The sequence below is a fragment of the Heterodontus francisci genome, chromosome 13 (assembly GCF_036365525.1).
Source record: "Heterodontus francisci isolate sHetFra1 chromosome 13, sHetFra1.hap1, whole genome shotgun sequence".
In the NCBI taxonomy this organism is placed as follows: Eukaryota; Metazoa; Chordata; class Chondrichthyes; order Heterodontiformes; family Heterodontidae; genus Heterodontus; species Heterodontus francisci.
This window is the reverse complement of record NC_090383.1, coordinates 92060304-92079299: the sequence shown is the minus strand read 5'-3', so window position 1 is coordinate 92079299 and position 18996 is coordinate 92060304. Positions and strand designations below refer to the sequence as shown.

The 18996-nt window shown below is 44.5% G+C and overlaps 1 protein-coding gene across 2 annotated transcripts in view; it reads left to right on the top strand.

Moving 5' to 3' along the window:
• epas1b (endothelial PAS domain protein 1b) overlaps positions 1-18996 on the top strand; it is a 154070-nt gene that overhangs the window by 124687 nt on the left and 10387 nt on the right. For both annotated transcript variants that reach the window (XM_068045188.1, XM_068045189.1), the window contains exons 11-13: positions 3843-3953; positions 10728-11209; positions 13725-13842. In XM_068045188.1, coding sequence (XP_067901289.1) covers positions 3843-3953; positions 10728-11209; positions 13725-13842 — 711 coding nt within the window. The remainder of the gene's footprint in view (positions 1-3842; positions 3954-10727; positions 11210-13724; positions 13843-18996) is intronic.

Here is an 18996-nt window from a genome sequence, read left to right as displayed (position 1 = left end):
TAGGAGAGCGATAGTGACAGGAGATTCAATGGTTAGAGGAACAGACAGGCGATTCTGTGGTCGCGGCCGAGACTCCCGGATGGTATGTTGCCTCCCGGGTGCCAGGGTTAGGGATGTCTCGGATCGAGTCTACAGGATTCTGAAGGGGGAGGGGGAGCAGCCAGAAGTCGTGGTACACATCGGTACCAATGACATAGCTAGGAAAAGGGATGAGGACCTGAAAAGCGAATATAGGGAGTTAGGTTGGAAGCTAAAAGGCAGGATGAGCAGAGTAGTAATCTCAGGATTGATACCGGTGCCACGTGCTAGTGAGGCTAGAAACAGAGAGCGAGTGCAGCTGAACACGTGGCTACAGAGCTGGTGTAGGAGGGAGGGCTTCAGATATGTGGATCATTAGGATACCTTCTGGGGAAGGTGGGACCTGTACAAGATGGACTGGTTGCATCTGAACTGGAGGGGCACCAATATCCTGGGCGGGAGGTTTGCTAGCGCTCTTCGGGAGGGTTTAAACTAGTTTGGCAGGGGGATGGGAACCGGAGCTACGGATCAGTGGATGGGGTAGCTGTTGAACAGGCAGATACAGAGTGCAGAGAGTCTGTGAGGAAGTTAGACAGTTGACAGGGCAAAGTTGCAGCCAGTATGATGGGTTGAAGTGTGTCTATTTTCATGCAAGAAGTGTCAGGAATAAGGGTGATGAACTTAGAGCATGGATCAGTACTTGGAGCTACGATGTTGTGACCATTACGGAGACTTGGATATCACAGGTGCAGGAATGGATGTTGGATGTTCCGGGGTTTAGATGTTTCAAAAGGAATAGGGAGGGAGGTAAAAGATGTGGGGGAGTGGCATTGCTAATCAGGGATAGTATCACAGCTGCAGAAAGGGAGGTCGTCGAGGAGGGTTTGTCTACTGAGTCAGTATGGGTGGAAGTCAGAAACAGGACCGGAGCAGTCACTTTATTGGGAGATTTCTATAGACCCCCCCAATAGCAACAGAGACACGGAGGAACAGATTGGGAGGCAGATTTTGGAAAGGTGCAGAAGTAACAGGGTTGTTGGCATGGGTGACTTCAACTTCCCTAATATTGATTGGAACCTCCTTAGTGCAAATAGTTTGGATGGAGCAGATTTTGTCAGGTGTGTCCAGGAAGGTTTCCTGACTCAATATGTAGATAGGCCGACTAGAGGGGAGGCTATGTTGGATTTGGTGCTTGGCAACGAACCAGGCTAGGTGGCAGATCTCTCGGTGGGAGAGCATTTCGGTGATAGTGATCACAACTCCCTGACCTTTACTATAGTCATGGAGAGGGATAGGAGCAGACGGGATGGGAAAATATTTAATTGGGGGAGGGGGAATTACAATGCTATTAGGCTGGCCCATAGAAGACACAGGGTGGTAGTAGATGGAAAGTATTCAGCCTGGAGCTCGGTGACCAGTGGTGTTCCGCAGGGATCTGTTCTGGGACCTCTGCTCTTTGCGATTTTTATAAATGACTTGGATGAGGAAGTGGAAGGCTGGGTTAGTAAGTTTGCCGATGACACGAAGGTTGCTGGAGTTGTGGATAGTGTGGAGGGCTGTTGTAGGTTGCAACGGGACATTGACAGGATGCAGAGCTGGGCTGAGAAGTGGCAGATGGAGTTCAACCTGGAAAAGTGTGAAGTGATTTATTTTGGAAAGTCAAATTTGAATGCAGAATACAGGCTTAAAGACAGGATTCTAGGCAGTGTGGAGGAACAGGGATCTTGGGGTCCACGTCCATAGATCCCTCAAAGTTGCCACCCAAGTTGATAGGGTTGTTAATAAGGCGTATGGGGTGTTGGCTTTCATTAACAGGGGGATTGAGTTTAAGAGCCGCGAGGTTATGCTGCAGGTCTATAAGGCCCTGGTTAGACCACACTTGGAATATTGTGTTCAGTTCTGGTCGCCTCATTATAGGAAGGATGTGGAAGTTTTAGAGAGGGTGCAGAGGAGATTTACCAGGATGCTGCCTGGACTGGAGGGCATGTCTTATGAAGAAAGGTTGAGGGAGCTAGGGCTTTTCTCATTGGAGCGAAGAAGGATGAGAGGTGACTTGATAGAGGTGTACAAGATGATGAGAGGCATCGATAGAGTGGATAGCCAGAGACTTTTTCCCAGGGCGGAAAGGGCTATCACCAGGGGGCATAATTTTAAGGTGATTGGAGGAAGGTTTAGGGGAGATGTCAGAGGTAGGTTCTTTACACAGAGAGTGGTGAGTGCGTGGAATGCGCTGCCAGCGGTGGTAGTGGAAGCAGATACATTAGGGACATTTAAGCGACTCTTGGATAGGTACATGGATGATAGTAGAATGAAGAGTATGTAGGTAGTTTGATCTTAGAGTAGGTTAAAGGGTCGGCACAACATCGTGGGCCGAAGGGCCTGTACTGTGCTGTACTGTTCTATGTTCTATGTTCTATGTTCTAATTTACATCTCTGGAATAAAAACAAAAGGTTAGTAGGCCCATCACCAAAACCGCCTACTTCTACCTCTGTATTATCACCAGCCTCCACCCCTATCTCAGCTATTATCTGTTGAAGTGCTCATCCATGCCTTGATTACCTCCATATTTGACTATTCCAATGCTCTCTTGGCCAGTCACCCACCTTCCACTCCCTGTAAACTTGAGCTCATCTAAAACTCTGCTGCCCATATCCTCACCCGCACCAAGTCTTGTTCACCATTCACCTGTGCTTGCTGACCTACAAATTGCTCCCAGTCTGGCAACGCCTCACATTTAAAATTGTCAATTTGTGTTCAAATCCCTCCATGTCCTTGTCATTCCATGTAAACTCCTCCAACCCTACAACCCTCCAGTCTCTGCACTTGTCCAATTGTTGTCTCAAGCACATCCCCAATTTCCATTTCTCCACAATTAGTGGCTGTGCCATCAACTTCTGAGGCCCTAAGTTTTGGAATTCCCTCCCGAAACCTCTCCGCCTGTGGACCTCTTTGTCTTCCTTTAAAATGCTCATTAAAACCTACCTCTTTGAGCAAGCTTTTGGTCACCTGTCCTAATATCATTTTTATGTGACTTAATGCCAAATTTTGTTTGATAACGTTCCTATGAAGTGCCTTGGGATGTTTTACAGCATTAAAGATGCTATATAAATGCAAGTCGCTGTCGTTGTTGTCTAAGATAATTTTATGTTGCTGGCAAGGACTCTTCTGCAGCAGCAGAACATGTTGAAAATTTAGGTACATGTTGCCTATGATTTTCTGACCATTAATTTATGATGTGATATCGGTGGACAAGGTTCACTGTCAGCATCACATGCTCCTAAATTTATTCCTGTAGTGTGTATGCATTCAAGGGACACTTGAAAAGATCTTATGTGAAATAGTACTGTAAAACAGCAATCGAGTTTATATCTAAAATAATGTTTGTTAAATAAAACTAAGTCTAGTTTATAGAATAGTTGAATCTATACTATGCAGAGTAAGTTTTCTTTAGTGTTCATAGCCACACAAATTAAAATCCTCTGAAATTAAGAGGATTTTATACACTAATGTTATTTTATAGTGTACCATCAAAATGTTCTTTTACTGCTGATGGGATTAAATTTATCTCACGAATCTTACCCATTTTCACAGTCGTCTGAGTTAGTTAGAATTGCACTATCTGACTATTTTGTCTATATATATTGTTTTTTGAAAAACAACAGTACCTTCATTCATTGCATGCAAAAAAGGCTTAGAATCAGACCTGTGACACAGATGTAAGTGAAGCTTGTTACCATTTAGTGATGTACTATTGTAAAGGGATGAATCAGATTATTCATCAGGACAATACATTTTAAAATGTTTCTTTACTTTGCAATTACAGCCAAGCAGCCCTGGAGACTACTACAGTTCCTTGGACAATGATCTCAAGATTGAACTGATTGAGAAGCTTTTTGCTATGGACACCGAGGCAAAAAACCAATGCAGCACTCAGGTTAGTTCATTAAAATAAACACAAAAGTTGTATTCGATCAGAGAGATTCCTTGGAGACAGATATAAAGACAATAGTATCTATTTGATTGAGATATAGCGAAGTGACCTCAGAATTCCTCGAGAATGATGATTACTTTTACTTTGCAACAAAGGTCAGAGAAGTAGACTCACACTTAGGACTGAATTTTGTTCTGCCCTTTGAGGCGGGCACAGAGGCGGTCGGGGGGCAAACAAAATGGCAGGGGGCCCCATTCCCAACATTGACTGTGCCCCTGCCATTTGACTGGGGCGGGGAAGGCCAAGGACGGCATTCTCACTCCAGGCTAACTGACGCCCTTAAGTACCCAATTAGTGGCCATTTAAGGATCTCTTCCTACCTTGACCTCAATTTTATTGAAGGCAGAGGGGTCTGCTGCCATGGGGAGACACTGCCTGGTGGCCTCCGAGCGGGGTCGGGGGTGGGTTCCTCCTTTTAGGGCAACCCAGGGCCCCCAGAGGGCCTCCCCTGATGGCAATTGCCATCCGCTTAGGAAGACCTCCCCCACCACACAACCTCGTTGCTGCAGCCTGCCTGAATGGCCCCAGCAACCCCAACCCCCCACTTACCTCTCCCAGGGTCTTCTCCTCTCTTCGATACTGCAGGGCCTTCAGTAGTGGCCACTGCTCACAGTGGCGCTGCTGGTACTGCAGAACTGCTGGCCTTCTGATTGGCCGGCGGCTCTGGAGGAAGGAGCTTGTCCCTTAAAGGGACGGCGTCCCCAATGGCATGCAGTTAATTGGCTGCACTGTTAAATAGCTACGGGGGTCTGATGGAGAGCCTTCCGGCCCACTGCCGGGACAACTGTTGCCGGAATAAAATCCGACCCATAATTTCTAGTTAATGTATGAACTTATTATATATATATATATATATATATCCTGAGAGCGGCATAGGTATACAGCAATAAACACAGGAAGGCTGGTGCCTCAACTAGTTTCAGTCATTGATGTGTATGTCAAAATGTTAATATTGTTTAAAATTATTCTACCAAATTGAATGCGGTACAGTAATTATTGTTGCTTTGCTTCATCTGGGCAAAAAACGGTCATTTTGCGAAGTAGAAGTTGTAGGGCTGATCTCCCCTCAACAAAACAATGCCAGTAACTCTCAAATATCTTAAAGTGCAGTATACTCAGCATCATTGTGACCACTGATATCGTAGGTTTATAGAAGTGTTATTCAAAGGATTTGAAAAAGCCTGCTCTATAATCTATATCCAAATCCTCTTGTGATGTGCAAGAGTGGCATATAAAACAAACATGTATAATGCCATAAAAACTAATTTGTAAACTTGAATAACAAATGATTTTGAAGCAAAATACACCTTTACTGTATTAGAACTTGTGGAGCACGTAATTAAATCTCCAACCTGATGAATCTGGAACAACAGATCAAGAATATTGACCTGGATTTTGGGGTAGTAATGCAGGTGAAACTGTCAGCAATCACCATCATTATTCCTCTGAAACTCCAACTTCTGGAAGAGAATTTTAACAATCTGACGTTACTGGGAGTGTGTGCAAGGGTGGTCTCGGTAGTGCGTGGGCAACCTGGAAGTCTGCGTTTCCCCACCTGCTGTGGGGTTACACTTCCACAGTGTGTGCCTTTTGTCATTTCACTCAGGGGTCAGCATGATTGACAGGCTTGGCTTCCAGTCAGACCAGTGAACATTCCGGAGGAGGCTGTAGGACCAAATAGGTCTGATTATTGACCACAGGGATGGGGTTACAATTCCTGACCCCAGGAGGACATCCAATCCAGGTGGCTGAATTTTATTAGTGCGCCGCAAATCGCGGCGGAGCGCTTTAAATTCGGCAGCCTTCAGGTGTGGATGCGCCGTGGATATTTCACGCGGGGGCCTCACTTAAATGGAGAGGCGGAGTGGCTGCCCCCAATGACGTAGAGGGGATGGCCGCTCTGTCCTCGGCAATGGCACTACCGCGCAGGCACCGGCACCATTTTTAAAGCCCTTAGAAAAAGTTTGAATTTTTAAAGTGATATTATTGTTCATTTTCTTAAAGAAAATAATTAAAAGCTGGAGGCCCTTTCCCCACCCACCCCTCCCAATGGTTATTTGATTGGCCTATATGTCGAAAATGTATTTTATTCCCAACCCGAACTTTCTCCTCAACCTCGTCACATTTGCCCTTCAACCTCTTCCCACCATCCCCACAGCCAATAAAAAGTGTTTTCCCCGCTCCCCCCCCACCCCCCACCGCACTGATAATGTCACTCCTCCCTGCTCCCCACCAGTGTCTCACCTTAAACCCCAAAACGGGGTTCAGAAGGCGCGAGACTTCCAGCCACTGGCTGCAATATCGACATGGGATGGCCACCCAGTCCAGGTAAGTTCATTAACATTTTTTTGAATAAGTTTGCGTAGGTAAATGTAGGCCCCACCGCTTGGCGGCGGGAAGGCCGCACCGAGGCCATGCCGCCACCAGTAAAATGCGGCGGGACCTTCTTGGTGTTGGGGATCGTGGCGGGTCGCTCCTCGCCACGACCCCCGACGTCAAGGGGCTGGTAAAATTCAATCCAGGGTGTCCGATTCACAATCCCGGAAGTTGGAGGGGGGTGGGTGGTGGTGAGTCTGATGGTGGGGAAGCTTGTGGGGCCAGAAGGAAGCATTGCTGCTCCTCCTGACACACAAGGGGCTGGATTTTGTTCCTAGCCCGACATTGGGTTCCGTGGTAGGGGGCGGGGTGGTGGCGGAGAATCGGAGTGGCAGTGGCCGCCAGAAAACCCCGCAGGAATTGCCATGCCCGATCTTCCAGCCAGCAGGGAAACTCCATGGCGGCCCCTCTGCCACTCTGCAATGGAACCAGGCTTTCCCTATGCTAATTAGATGCCTGTATTAATTTAAATGTAACCTGCAGCAATCTTACCTTCAGTTCCCGATCTTCAACGTGACGTGTGACATTCATGCACCTTCACTATCCTGTCCAGGGGAAGCTGGTGCCACTGAGGTGGGTAAGGGGCCAATTCTGCACGTTGTTAAACTGTCTGCAGGGCTGGCAGCCTTTTAAAAGTGGCACCAGCACCTGCTTCCACATCAGTTGACGCCGTGAATGGCATCACCAATGCTGCCCCCGCCATGTGATTGAGGGTGCGGCCACCGTGAATATGCTAAGTGGCCGCCTGCCATGTACTTTTGGTGGCGCACGTTCCGCACCCGCCGCTGCTCCCAACAGTGGGACCACAAAATCCAGCCAAAGGAGTGCTCCCCAAGGCTGTCTTTACTGCACTGCAGCTGCCTGGTTTCCAAGGCCTGGGAAACACAACTGACCACAGTTAAACCTGCAAAGCAGTTTAAATCTGAGGCTTCTAGCCTCATTAACATATTTAAAATAACAACCCACCTCCTAGGAACGGGTTAGCTGCCCGCCCCATGTCCTGCCTGTCGGCGGGTTGAAGCCAGCTTCCCATCATGGTTCCATTTTGTGCCCATTTAACACCCTCACCCATACCCAATTTCATCCGCTAACCCCTATTAAGAATCCCCCCTCCATTGCCACTGGATTTCGCACATGCGCAGTTAAACGCAGACATCCAGAAGTTGCTGTCAGTGATTCTACACATCTGCATTGGGTGCACTGTTAAAGAACCCGCAGACTGCAATAAATTAGATATCACTGAACCTAACAAGAACTTCCCCTTTTATGCATAATTTTGCTGTTAAAACCCTCAAATAAGTTAAATCTTGTTAATGAGACGTAACTGGGATGTTGCAGTGTACAAAATCATAACTACTGCTGAAGAAGCTCTCTGGTCCTGGAAAAATAATTTATTATTTATTATTATTTACATTTTTCTATTCTGATAAAGATTTCAAATTTTTTAACAAAATTTATTTTAGAAAAGTTTAGGATATTTCAGTTTATAATTTGTATCTTCCTATCATTTATTTCATGCTCTAAAATTCAGTGAAAAGAAAGTCAAGGATAATTGGCACATTTTACTTCTTGGTTAGCTGTCTTTGAGAATACTCCAATGTGATTGTCTGCTTACTCTACTTGATGATGTTACTATGGCTAGACATCTGGAGATCCCCTGACTGGGTGCCAGATTCAAACTAATATCATAAAAAGGTGAAATCGTGCTAAATCTTTGTGGACAGCTTTCCTCGAGGTTAGCCACATGTACCATCACTTCACTGCTGACTATAAAATCTAGGCCATTGAATGTTTGCAGGAGCAGTATGGCAATATCTTCGGTTTGTTGTGGTTTGTAAAATATTACTAATGTCTAGAATAATGAGTTCATTCAAGAATAACAATTAGCTCCCAGGATACTGATTTAAATTAAAATCGATATTACTTTTACAATATCATGGAAACAAGTTCCAGAATTCACTTAACAGTTTGGCATAAATGCAAGAGAATTAGTTGTGCAATATTTAATCTTTTAGGCTAAGAATATGGAAGTTAGTTATTGCACTGGATCATGGTGGTAAAGGCCTACTCAGGTCGGGAAAAAGAACCTGACCCGAACCCGACCGAACCACAGCAGACCCGAGCCCGACCCAGCCAGAGTCCCTCCAATTTTGCCCTGAGCCCGACCCGAGCCGAGCCCGACCCTGACTTGACCTAACCCGACCGTCTGCTTACTTGCCTTCCGACTCGGAACCTCCAGAAAGCTGCAGCATGTGCGTGATGACGTCACAGTGACGTTACTCGCTCACTGCGCAGACTCCCAGCTCAGGTAAGTTTTTTCATTTCAATACTTACCGGCAGAGCACTTACCGTGTGTGTCCGGCCCGACCCAACCCGAGCCCGAAAGCCGGACTCGGAAGAGGGGCCTGACCCGACCTGAACTCGACACATATCATCGGGTCCCGTCAGGTTCGGGTCGCGTAGCATGCCTTTACATGGTGGTGTTTAATGTGCCGAATTTTCAAACACGGCTGAGAGCGGAACGACAGCGTGTGCGATTTGAAGATTGCGTTCTCAGAGGTCGACACTGGGTCCGGCCGCCTCCAGAATGTGATGCAATTTTTCAAAGTGCCGCCAGCAAGGAGGGAACAGGTCGGGTGCTCGCCTCCAATTAAATGCCTGTTGAGCTTATTAAAGAGCTCATTAACAGACTTGTCAGGAGCAGGGAGCTATTTTTAAAGGCTGGGCACGGGGTGAATATGACATGAAGGAAGTAGTGGACCTTGAGGATGGTGAGGCTCTGGAAGGAGACAGCTCATCGGGAGAGGAGCAGGAGGTAAGAGCGGAGAAAGAAGAGAGTCAGTGATGGATAACACTGAATAGAGAAGTGCCCCTGCTGCATGACGTGTCCTCCTCCTGCCACCCTCCGGGAAGGGGAACTCCCTCCTCTTCCTCATGGCCTCCAGCATTAGATGCAGGTGAGCATTGATGAAGCGAGGGTCTGCTCTGCCCTTCGTGCCAGACCTCCAGCTCTCCTGTGACATCCCGCATCCCTCTGGTGCTGCGGAAGGCAGATTTCTTCTTCAGGACAGCCAGAAGCCTCAGTGATGTCTGCCGTGCGAGTCTATATGAGCCCCACAGTTGATCTGATCCACTGCCAATTTCACTCGCACTGACTGTAAGAGGACAGGAAACCCATCTCCATACCAGTTAACGACTTTCCCACTTCAAAATTGCGATCTGAATCAGCTTCCCAGAGGAGGTAGGTTTCAGACCAAAAACAAGGCCAGACTCCTGTTTTCCGCCTCCACTTTGAAAATCCAACCCAATATATCTGTCTGAGCAGAACATTGTTTGAAATTCAGCATTTCCCTTCAATGTATTAATAAGTGTTACAAATATATAGTTAACATCAGACTATGTATGGATTTTTAGAAATGCAACATGACAAAATTGCTGGGATTCAGTTCCAAAGTTTATTCCTGTAAATTTTACCAGTAACCTTTTGAAGCAAATATTTACACAGTTTAAAACTTCAGATAAGCAAGGTCACATATCTATTAAAACAAATGCTTTTAATCAAACATACTTTCATCATGAATTCATCTATCTAGTCTATAGTGGTAGATTTATTTTTAAGCTATATGGGTTCAAATAGTATCCTGTAAAACATTACCAGTTTTAAAACTAGACAATTTTCAATAGATAGCAATGGACAGGGCAACAGGAAAACCCTTTATTCAGCCTTTTTAAGCTAAGACAGCACATCATCTTAGTTTGACCTTTTATAGACAATGTATGCAGATTTCCACTAGCAACTGCAGGGTCAATACGAAATAGTAATGGGGCAAAGTACAGGAAAAATAAGTCTGCGATCTTTAATTTAATGGAATGCAATGAAACTACAAATACTTTTTTAAAAAAAAGGACAGCTTCCTCGCATCAGGAATTTAATGCTCTGGAATGATATGGGAAATAACCTTTATGTAGCCAACTTTTTGTTAAGGGAGCTGCATACTCTTTGAGGAAAGAAATTGAAAGTAAATTCCAGCTTACCATGACTACACCTCAGGGCACTGTTTTTGAATTCATTTAAAAACGTGAGTTTCCTTATTTTGCATGATTGTTGTGGTATTCTCAACCTTTGGCAGTTTCAGTTAACTCTATTCTGCTTCCAGGCAAAATGTACTTCTCTTTAACCCAACTTATTTTTATCTGATTTACTGTTAGGTAGAATCGCCTATGTAACTTTAAAATGTGTAAAGCTAAACAGACTGATATATATTCCGAGTATTCCATACGTAATACCATAGAATTGTATCCTGTACTCTATTCATCATTATCCTTAATTTGTTGTTCTAGGCGGAACTGAGTGATCTAGACCTCGAAACTCTGGCTCCCTACATTCCCATGGATGGGGAGGACTTCCAGTTGAGCCCAATCTGCCATGATGAGCAACCCACTTCTGAGAGCCCATTAAGAACTCGAGATTATTCCACCAACTTGAACAGCATGTTCCAGTCATTTGCTCCAAATTTTGTGACCTCACATAGACAGATGATGCACAACAAGTATAGTCCCCTAATGGCATCCGTAAAGAAGAACAACCCCACCCATATTCCTCCACTGCTGTACAACACTGGAAATGGTGTTTCTCTGCCACCTTACCATGCACCTGTAAGTACTCCAGCATCCTTGATGGGTGGCAGACCAAATATTCAATGGCCGCCAGATCCGCCTTTTAAATATACACCCAGAAAATGGAGACTGATGGATCAGAGGACTGGATCGTTGCCTGATATCCCACCTGGCCAACCGGTGGAAATGCCACTGTATAAGCAAAGGTAAAGGGAAAAATAGGAAATTACTGCATTTTATGTACTTTCAAACAGTAGTGTAAAAGTTGAAGACACTTGTTTTAGGGAGTGGTTCTGAAAGAACACATATTTAGAAATTTAAAGAAATTGCTTCCCCTCCCCTTCAAAATTATAGTCATTGAAGTGCTAAACTGTAACAGTTATACACTGATATTCAGGGCATAATTTCATTCCAACATGCTGATTTATTCATGATTATTTAGCTTCCCTTGTTGATCCACAAGCTCCAATCTTAAAGGCTGGGATTTTATGGGCCCCCTCGAGGCAACATCAGAGACAGAGGGGCACAGAGTATCGCAACGGGTAGCCTAGTAACGGCCAATTAAGGGCCTCTTCCCATCTGCACTGGGATCTTACCAGGGCAGGGGAGGCCTTGTAAAATGAGGCGCCCACCCTGCAAAATGAGGCGCCCGCCCTGCGGGCTTGCGGTGGGGGGTTCCCTCCTCCGTGGGCAATTTGTGGCCCATGGAGGAACCCACCAGGAACAACTTTACCCCTGGGGACCCCCCTCTCCCTGGACTGAACGACCACCCCACCTTGCCAGGGCCTTTCGGACTGGCCCCGGCTTCGCTGCCTCATCTACCTTTGTTCCGGGGTTCCGGTGCTGGGCCTGGGTCTGAGGCCTCTGCAGTACTGGCAGTGACCACTGCTCCCGGTAGCGCTTTCGATACTGCTGAGCTGCTGATGCTCTGATTGGCTGACAGCTCTTGGAAGCAGGATCCCCATCCCTTTAAAGTCTCCTAAAAGTTTGAATCAAAAAGACTGGAGGATTGCTCCGGGGGTGGGGGATGGGCACAAAAAGGCAGAGGCGGGGCTCCCCCCGCCTTTTCGGCCCAGTACTGGAGCCCCTCCTCCAGCACAAAATCCAGCCCAAAGTTGGACTTTCTTCCTTGAATTAAAATATGAACCCTTTTCTGAAAATCTTATCTTCCAATTGAAGCAAATTACTTTTTTTCTGTCCTCTCCCAGTCCTTTATTTTCAACTGAACTCCTGAAGCAAACACTGGGAAGGTGTGTAAATTTAATACAAGACTCAGTATCATCAACTCACAGCATTGCTAAAAGCATCAAGGTGCTATTTTATCCTGAAACCAAAGTAGTGAATGAATTAATAGTAACTATGTGTAAAACAATTAGGATACATAATTATAACATGATTAAAGATTAATGCAGAAAGAAATTAAGGTTATTTAAGCTTTAATCCAATTTGTATAGTTCTATTCTGCAATTGCATGATTGCAACAAAAGATGTAGGAAAGCATGAAGAAATAATCATTACAAATGATATGGAACATATACGTGAGGTTTGGCTGAGCTCCCATTCTCAGCTTCTCCCTCATGATGAGGTCAAGCACTTCCTTATATCGATAGAGGAAGAACAGGAAGAGAGAACTTATCGGTTTGTTCTACTTCATACACCTCCTTGTGGTCAATCTAGCAGCATTGGTTGGGGGTGGTGGGTGGTGTTGGTGGGGGCCTGGAAGTGGGTTGCCTGTTTATACAGCAATGTAGAGAAAGCTTTAGAAGAGGCAGACGGATCACAGAAGAATACAGAAGTCTCAGCTGGTTAAGCCAGTGATTAACTAAGCCGTACAGACTGGCAAAGTCCTTGGTTGAACTGTTAGTCTGTGCTGACTTGCTGGTCTCAGTTGAGGGTGGTAAGGGTGTTATAATTAGCCTTGGCACCCCAGGCTAGGGAAGAAAACTAGCCAAGGTTCCCTCTCCTGATTGCTAGCCAATGCTTCCTGCTCCAAGTGCACAGATGGAATTCAGATAAGGACAGGATCAAGGTTGAATGTAACACCTCCCATGGTCAAATATTCTGCTTGCGCTCACAGCTATGGCACAGTGGCGCAGTGGTTAGCACTGCAGCCTCACAGCTCCAGGACCTGGGTTCAATTCTGGGTACTGCCTGTGTGGAGTTTGTAAGTTCTCCCTGTGTCTGCGTGGGTTTCTTCCGGATGCTCCGGTTTCCACCCACATGCCAAAAGACTTGCTGGTTGATAGGTTAATTGGCCATTATAAATTGCCCCTAGTATAGGTAGGTGGTAGGGAAATATAGGGACAGGTGGGGATGTGGTAGGAATATGGAATTAGTGTAGCATTAGTATAAATGGGTGGTTGATGGTCGGCACAGACTCGGTGGGCCGAAGGGCCTGTTTCAGTGCTGTATCTCTAAACTAAACTAAACTAAACTACCTATGGTTTCATACAGAGAATAGCCACTTTGGCAATGTACCAAATGGTGATCAGCACCCGTGGAACCATACCCTACCGGGTAATCAGTGGGGATGAAATTAGCCCTTGCCAAACTTCAATGGAAATTAAAATTGGGCGCAGTGTAAAACGGGCTGCTATTTCACTATGAGGTCATTATGCGCCACTGGTGAAGACCAATTTCAGCCTCACTGTCTTCAGAAGTGAGGAGGAGAGGGGAGAGTAGAAAAAAAGAGTTTCACACCATATTACTGCTTTGTATTAGGTCTCTGGACAACTTTGAACAATATGGGAAAGACATCAACACGGAAATGACTTTGAGAAACAACTTAAAACGCAAACTGCAGCTGGATTTTGAAGAGCAGATATTCCAACTCTCAGCAGTAGGTTTATTTTCAAATAATCAGTTATGGCACTTTTCTTGATGCTTATATTTTTTTCCTGTGTTTAAATTGGTTGAAGATGATGGTTTAATTACCAAATTTGATACTGGCACTATTGTTTGATTAGAAGCCAGGGTATGATAGAAACAGTGGCGCAGTGGTTAGCACCGCAGCCTCACAGCTCACTGCCTGTGCAGAGTTTGCAAGTTCTCCCTGTGACTGTGTGGGTTTTCGCCCGGTGCTCCGGTTTCCTCCCACAGCCAATGAATTGCAGGTGATAGGTAAATTGGCCATTGTAAATTGCCCCTAGTGTAGGTAGAGAATATGGGAATACTGTAGGGTTAGTATAAATGGGTGGTTGTTGGTCGGCACAGACTCAGTGGGCCGAAGGGCCTGTTTCAGTGCTGTATCTCTAAGTAATAAAATAAAACGAACTCATTTTGTAAACACTAAAGAGTTCTCAATTATTTTCAATAGTTGTATTACCAGCTCCACTCATTTTATACAAAGCAAGAACAAGCTTATCAACATGTACAGCCCTTTCATCCAAAGCAGCAAACTAAAATTAATTTAGTCACACAGAGTGAAAGAATGTGTTCTTGAATCAAATTTGAGTTAGCTCGCTTGAAATTGTTCAACTTGATTTGCACTGAAGTAAGTTTCAAAAAGGAAATACAGTGCAAAGTCTAAAGGTGGAAGATTCATGTGGACCTGACTTGTCTATTTTACTCAATCTCCATTGTAATGAGGCAAATCTGCACTTTGTAGTCTGGTGTAATTTATATTAAATAGGAGGAGGCCAGAAAAATTTAAGCGAGTTAATGTTTCAGGTTTGTGACCTCTCATCAGAACCGTTCTGATGAAAGGTCACAGACCTGAAACGTTAATTTGCTTTTCTCTTCACAGATGCTGCCAGACCTGCTGAGTATTTCCAGCACTTTCTGTTTTTATTTCAGATTTCCAGCATCTGCAATATTTTGCTTTTACATTTAAAGCTATACTGTCTTTTGCTTTAGCTGCAATCTCATCGGCCTTTCTGACTCAGTGATCACTCTGAAAGATGAGTTTTAAAACCATACTACTCATTAATGTGCCGACAGTGAAAAAAGTTACAATAGCTTTTGTTGTATATGATGTGTGTCTTCATAGCCACCAGTGCTATCTGTAGAAACTATCATGGTTACAATCATGGTTACAATTAATTTTGGTGGACAAGGTTGTGTAGACCTCCGAGTTGGGCATTTGCTTAACTGAAGTTCAGTCGTGTGTAAAGAGCCCTCTCTGACTTTCACTGAGCCTGTTTGTATTTCTTGAACCATCCCAATTAACATACCATGGGGAGCTTTCATCAGTGGAAATGCCATCCTTTAGTGGATGGAAAATCTTGTGCTGTTGCAGGATATAAAATCTGCAGCAACTTTAAACAGATGACATTGTAGTTTGACCCAAAAAAATCAGTAAGAATGGTGATCAGAAACCTCAACTTACCTCATGATCATAATACAATTCAATTCCATATTAAGTTGGAGTGCGACGTACTCACATCCAAAACAAGAATCTTAAACTTAAACAAAGCTAATTACATAGGTAGGAGGGGAGAGCTGGCTAAAGTTGATTGAGTAAAGAGACGAAAAGGAATGGCAGTAAATAAACAGTGGGAAACACTTGAAGAAACGATTCAAAATGTCAACAAAAATACATTCCATTAAAAAGCAATAACTCAGCAAGAATGATCCATCCCTGGCTTACTAGGGAAGTTAAGGATTTATTAGATTAAAAGAAGAGGCTTATAATGTTGTGAAGAATCGTATTATAGCTTGAGGACTGGGAGAGTTTTAGAAACCAGCAAAGGGGGACCAAAAATTTGATAGATAGAAAATAGAACAGGAGAGTAAACTAGCCAGAAATATAAAAACAGAGCTTTTACAAGTATATAAAAAGGAGGAGTAGCTAAAGTAAACATTGCTCCCTTAGAGGCAGAGACAGGAGAAATTATCATGGGGAATGAGGAAATGGCAGAAACAGTGAACAAATAATTTTTGCGTCTCTCCACAGTATTTTTAAAAAAAATTTTATTTAGAGATACAGCACTGAAACAGGCCCTTCAGCCCACCGAGTCTGTGCTGACCAACAACCACCCATTTATACTAATCCTACATGAACCCCATATTCTCTACCACATCCCCACCATTCTCCTACCACCTACCTACACTAGGGGCAATTTACAATGGCCAATTTACCTATCAACCTGCAAGTCTTTGGCTGTAGAAGACACAAATTATATATCGGAAATAGAGGGCGACCAAGGGGCTAATATGTGAGGAACGCAAAGTAATTAATAACACCAGAGGAAAAAGTATTAGAGAAACTTAAGGGACTAAAACCCAACAAATCCCCAGGACCTGATGGCCTAAATCCTCGGGTTCTAAGAGGTTGCTGTAGAGATAGTGGATGTACTTGTTATGATTTTCCAAAATTCCCTAGATTCTAGAATGGTTCCAGCAGATTGGAAGTTAGCAAATGTAACACTGCTATTCAAGAAAGGAGGGTACAGGCTAGTTAGCCTGACATCAGTTGTTGGGGAAATGTTGCAAGCTATTATTAAGGAAGCCTTAACAATGCACTTAGAATATCATAGTATGATCAGAGTCAACATGGTTTTACGAAAGGGAAATCGTGTTTGACAAATTCATTCGAGTTTTTTGAGGATGTAACTAGTACAGTAGATAAAGGGGAGTCAGTAGATGCAGTATACTTAGATTTCCAAAAGGCATGTTTGATAAGCTGCCACACAAAACGTTAGTATGCAAGATAACGGCTCGTGGAGTTGGAGGTAATGTATTACTATGGATGGAGGATTGGTTGATGGACAGGAAGCAGAGAGTAGGGATAAACACAGAATTTTCAAATTGGCAGGTTGTAACTAGTGGAGTGCCACAGGATCAATGCTCGGGCTTCAACTATTTACATTCAACATTAATGACTTAGACGAAGAGACCGAGAGTAACGTATCCAAGTTTACTGATGACACAAAGCGAGATGGGAATGTAAGCTGTGAGAACGACACAAAGAGGCTGCAAAAAGATAGAGAGAGGTTAAGTGAGTAGGCAACAAAGGTGGCAGAAGGAGTATAATGTGGAAAATGTGAGGATATTCACTTTGGTAGTAAGAACAGATTTTTTTTTTAAAAGGGGTGAAACTTTTAAATGTTGATATTCAGAGAGACCTAGGTGTACATGTACAAGGAACACAGAAAGTTAGTATGCAGGTACAACAAGCAATTAGGAAGGCAAATGGCATATTAGCCTTTATTGGAAGGGGGTTGGCGTGCAAGAATAAGGAAGTTTTGCTACAATTTTATAGGATTTTGTTGAGAACATACCTGGAGTACGGTCTGCAGTTTTGGTCTCCATATCTAAGGAAGGATATATTTTGCATTGGAGACGGGAGAGCAGGTTCACTAGATTAGTTCCTGGAATGAGAGGGTTGCTCTATAATGAGTAAATTGGGCCATACCTATACTCTGTGGAGTTTAGAACAATCAGAGGTGATCTCATTGAAGCATACAAGATTCTGAAGAGGCTTGACAGGGTAGACACTGAGAGGTTGTTTCCCTGGCTGGGGAATCTAGAACACGGGAGCATAGTCTCAGGATGAGGGGTCGATTATTTAGGATAGAGATGAGAAATTACTTCACTCAGAGGATTGTGAATCTTTGGAATTTATCTACCCCAAAGGGCTGTGTATTCTCCATTGTTGAGCATGTTCAAAATTGAGATAGACAGAGTTTTGGTCTCTCAAGAAATCAAGGGATATGGGAAGCAGGCGGGAAAGTGGAGATGAAGCAGAAGATCAGCCATGATCATATTGAATGGCGGAACAGGCTCAGGGGCTGTATGGTCTACTCCTATTTCTTATGTATTTAGATATCCGTAATGCAAATTGAAAAGTGCAAAGATTATCTTAAAATAACGTAAAATTACAACAGCTCGAATTGTTGTTATTTCAGTCCAATTTCTAATCCATAAATCGACAATGAGCAGGCTTCTTTGATGAACAAAATATCTGGAAGAAATCTAATAGTCCAGAGGATTTCTCTGCTGGGTCAACTGGAGTAGAGCTCGGGGATTCTTTTCAGCTGAGTGCTGCATGATCCCTTCAGTGTCAATGTGAGCTCAACTATGGGCAGTTTTGTACTGTAGGCGCACCTACTCAAAAGTGAATCAAGACTGCCCAAGCTCATTCAAACAGAAACCTGGTAGCCAGCACAGAAAGAGGACTTTATGGGTTAGATTTGAATCTGGGCCTTAATGGTGAAAAAGCACTGGTTAACCCTCTGTCAGAGATTCGCCTGCAATGCATTCTCTTCCTACTCCCTCACAGTTACCTCTGGAGTCCCCCAAGGATTGGCTTACTGTCCATTGGCCACATCATCTGAAAACACAACTTCAAGTTCCAAATGTATGCTGATGACACGCAGCTGTACCTCACCATCACCTCTTGTGATCACTCCATTGTCTCTGATTTGTCACAGCGCTTGTCTGAAATCCATTGTTGGATGAGCGGAAATTTCCTCCAACTAAATATTGCAAAGATCTGAGCCATTGGGGGGTGTTTTAACCTAAAAAAGTGGTTTTGGATTGGGTGGAGAATTAAAGTCTGAGAAATCTGTTTCCTGAGTCAAATCCATCTCCAATCCACCCATTTGCAGCTTTAACTGATGCCAGTTAACCTGCTCCAAGGAGGCGGGTTAGAAACCTGGCAACGTTATCGAGGCGAGGACTTGGCAGATTCAGGAGGTAAGTGCCTTTATGTCTACCTCCTGGATGCAGGTGCCTGCCTGAGGAGCCTCCACGATCAGGCACCTCACACGGTTTTGCCACCCGAGGTGCCCGATCTAACCACCGCCCACCCTCTAAGATCGACTCTCCTCCCCTGCCTTCGAGATTGCCCACCCCTCAGCTTGGACTTAGCTGGCCCTGTGGCCTTCACCGGCCAGCTCCCTGCTCCACTGTAAGCCAGCCTGTTAATCAGGCTAGCTTCTGGACCAGGACTCCACGACTTTCTGCCCCATCTGCTTCCAGCAGGTCAGGTAAGTAAAAGTTCAACTCATTGTCTTCTGTCCCTGCGACAAACTAGCTCCCAACTCCATTG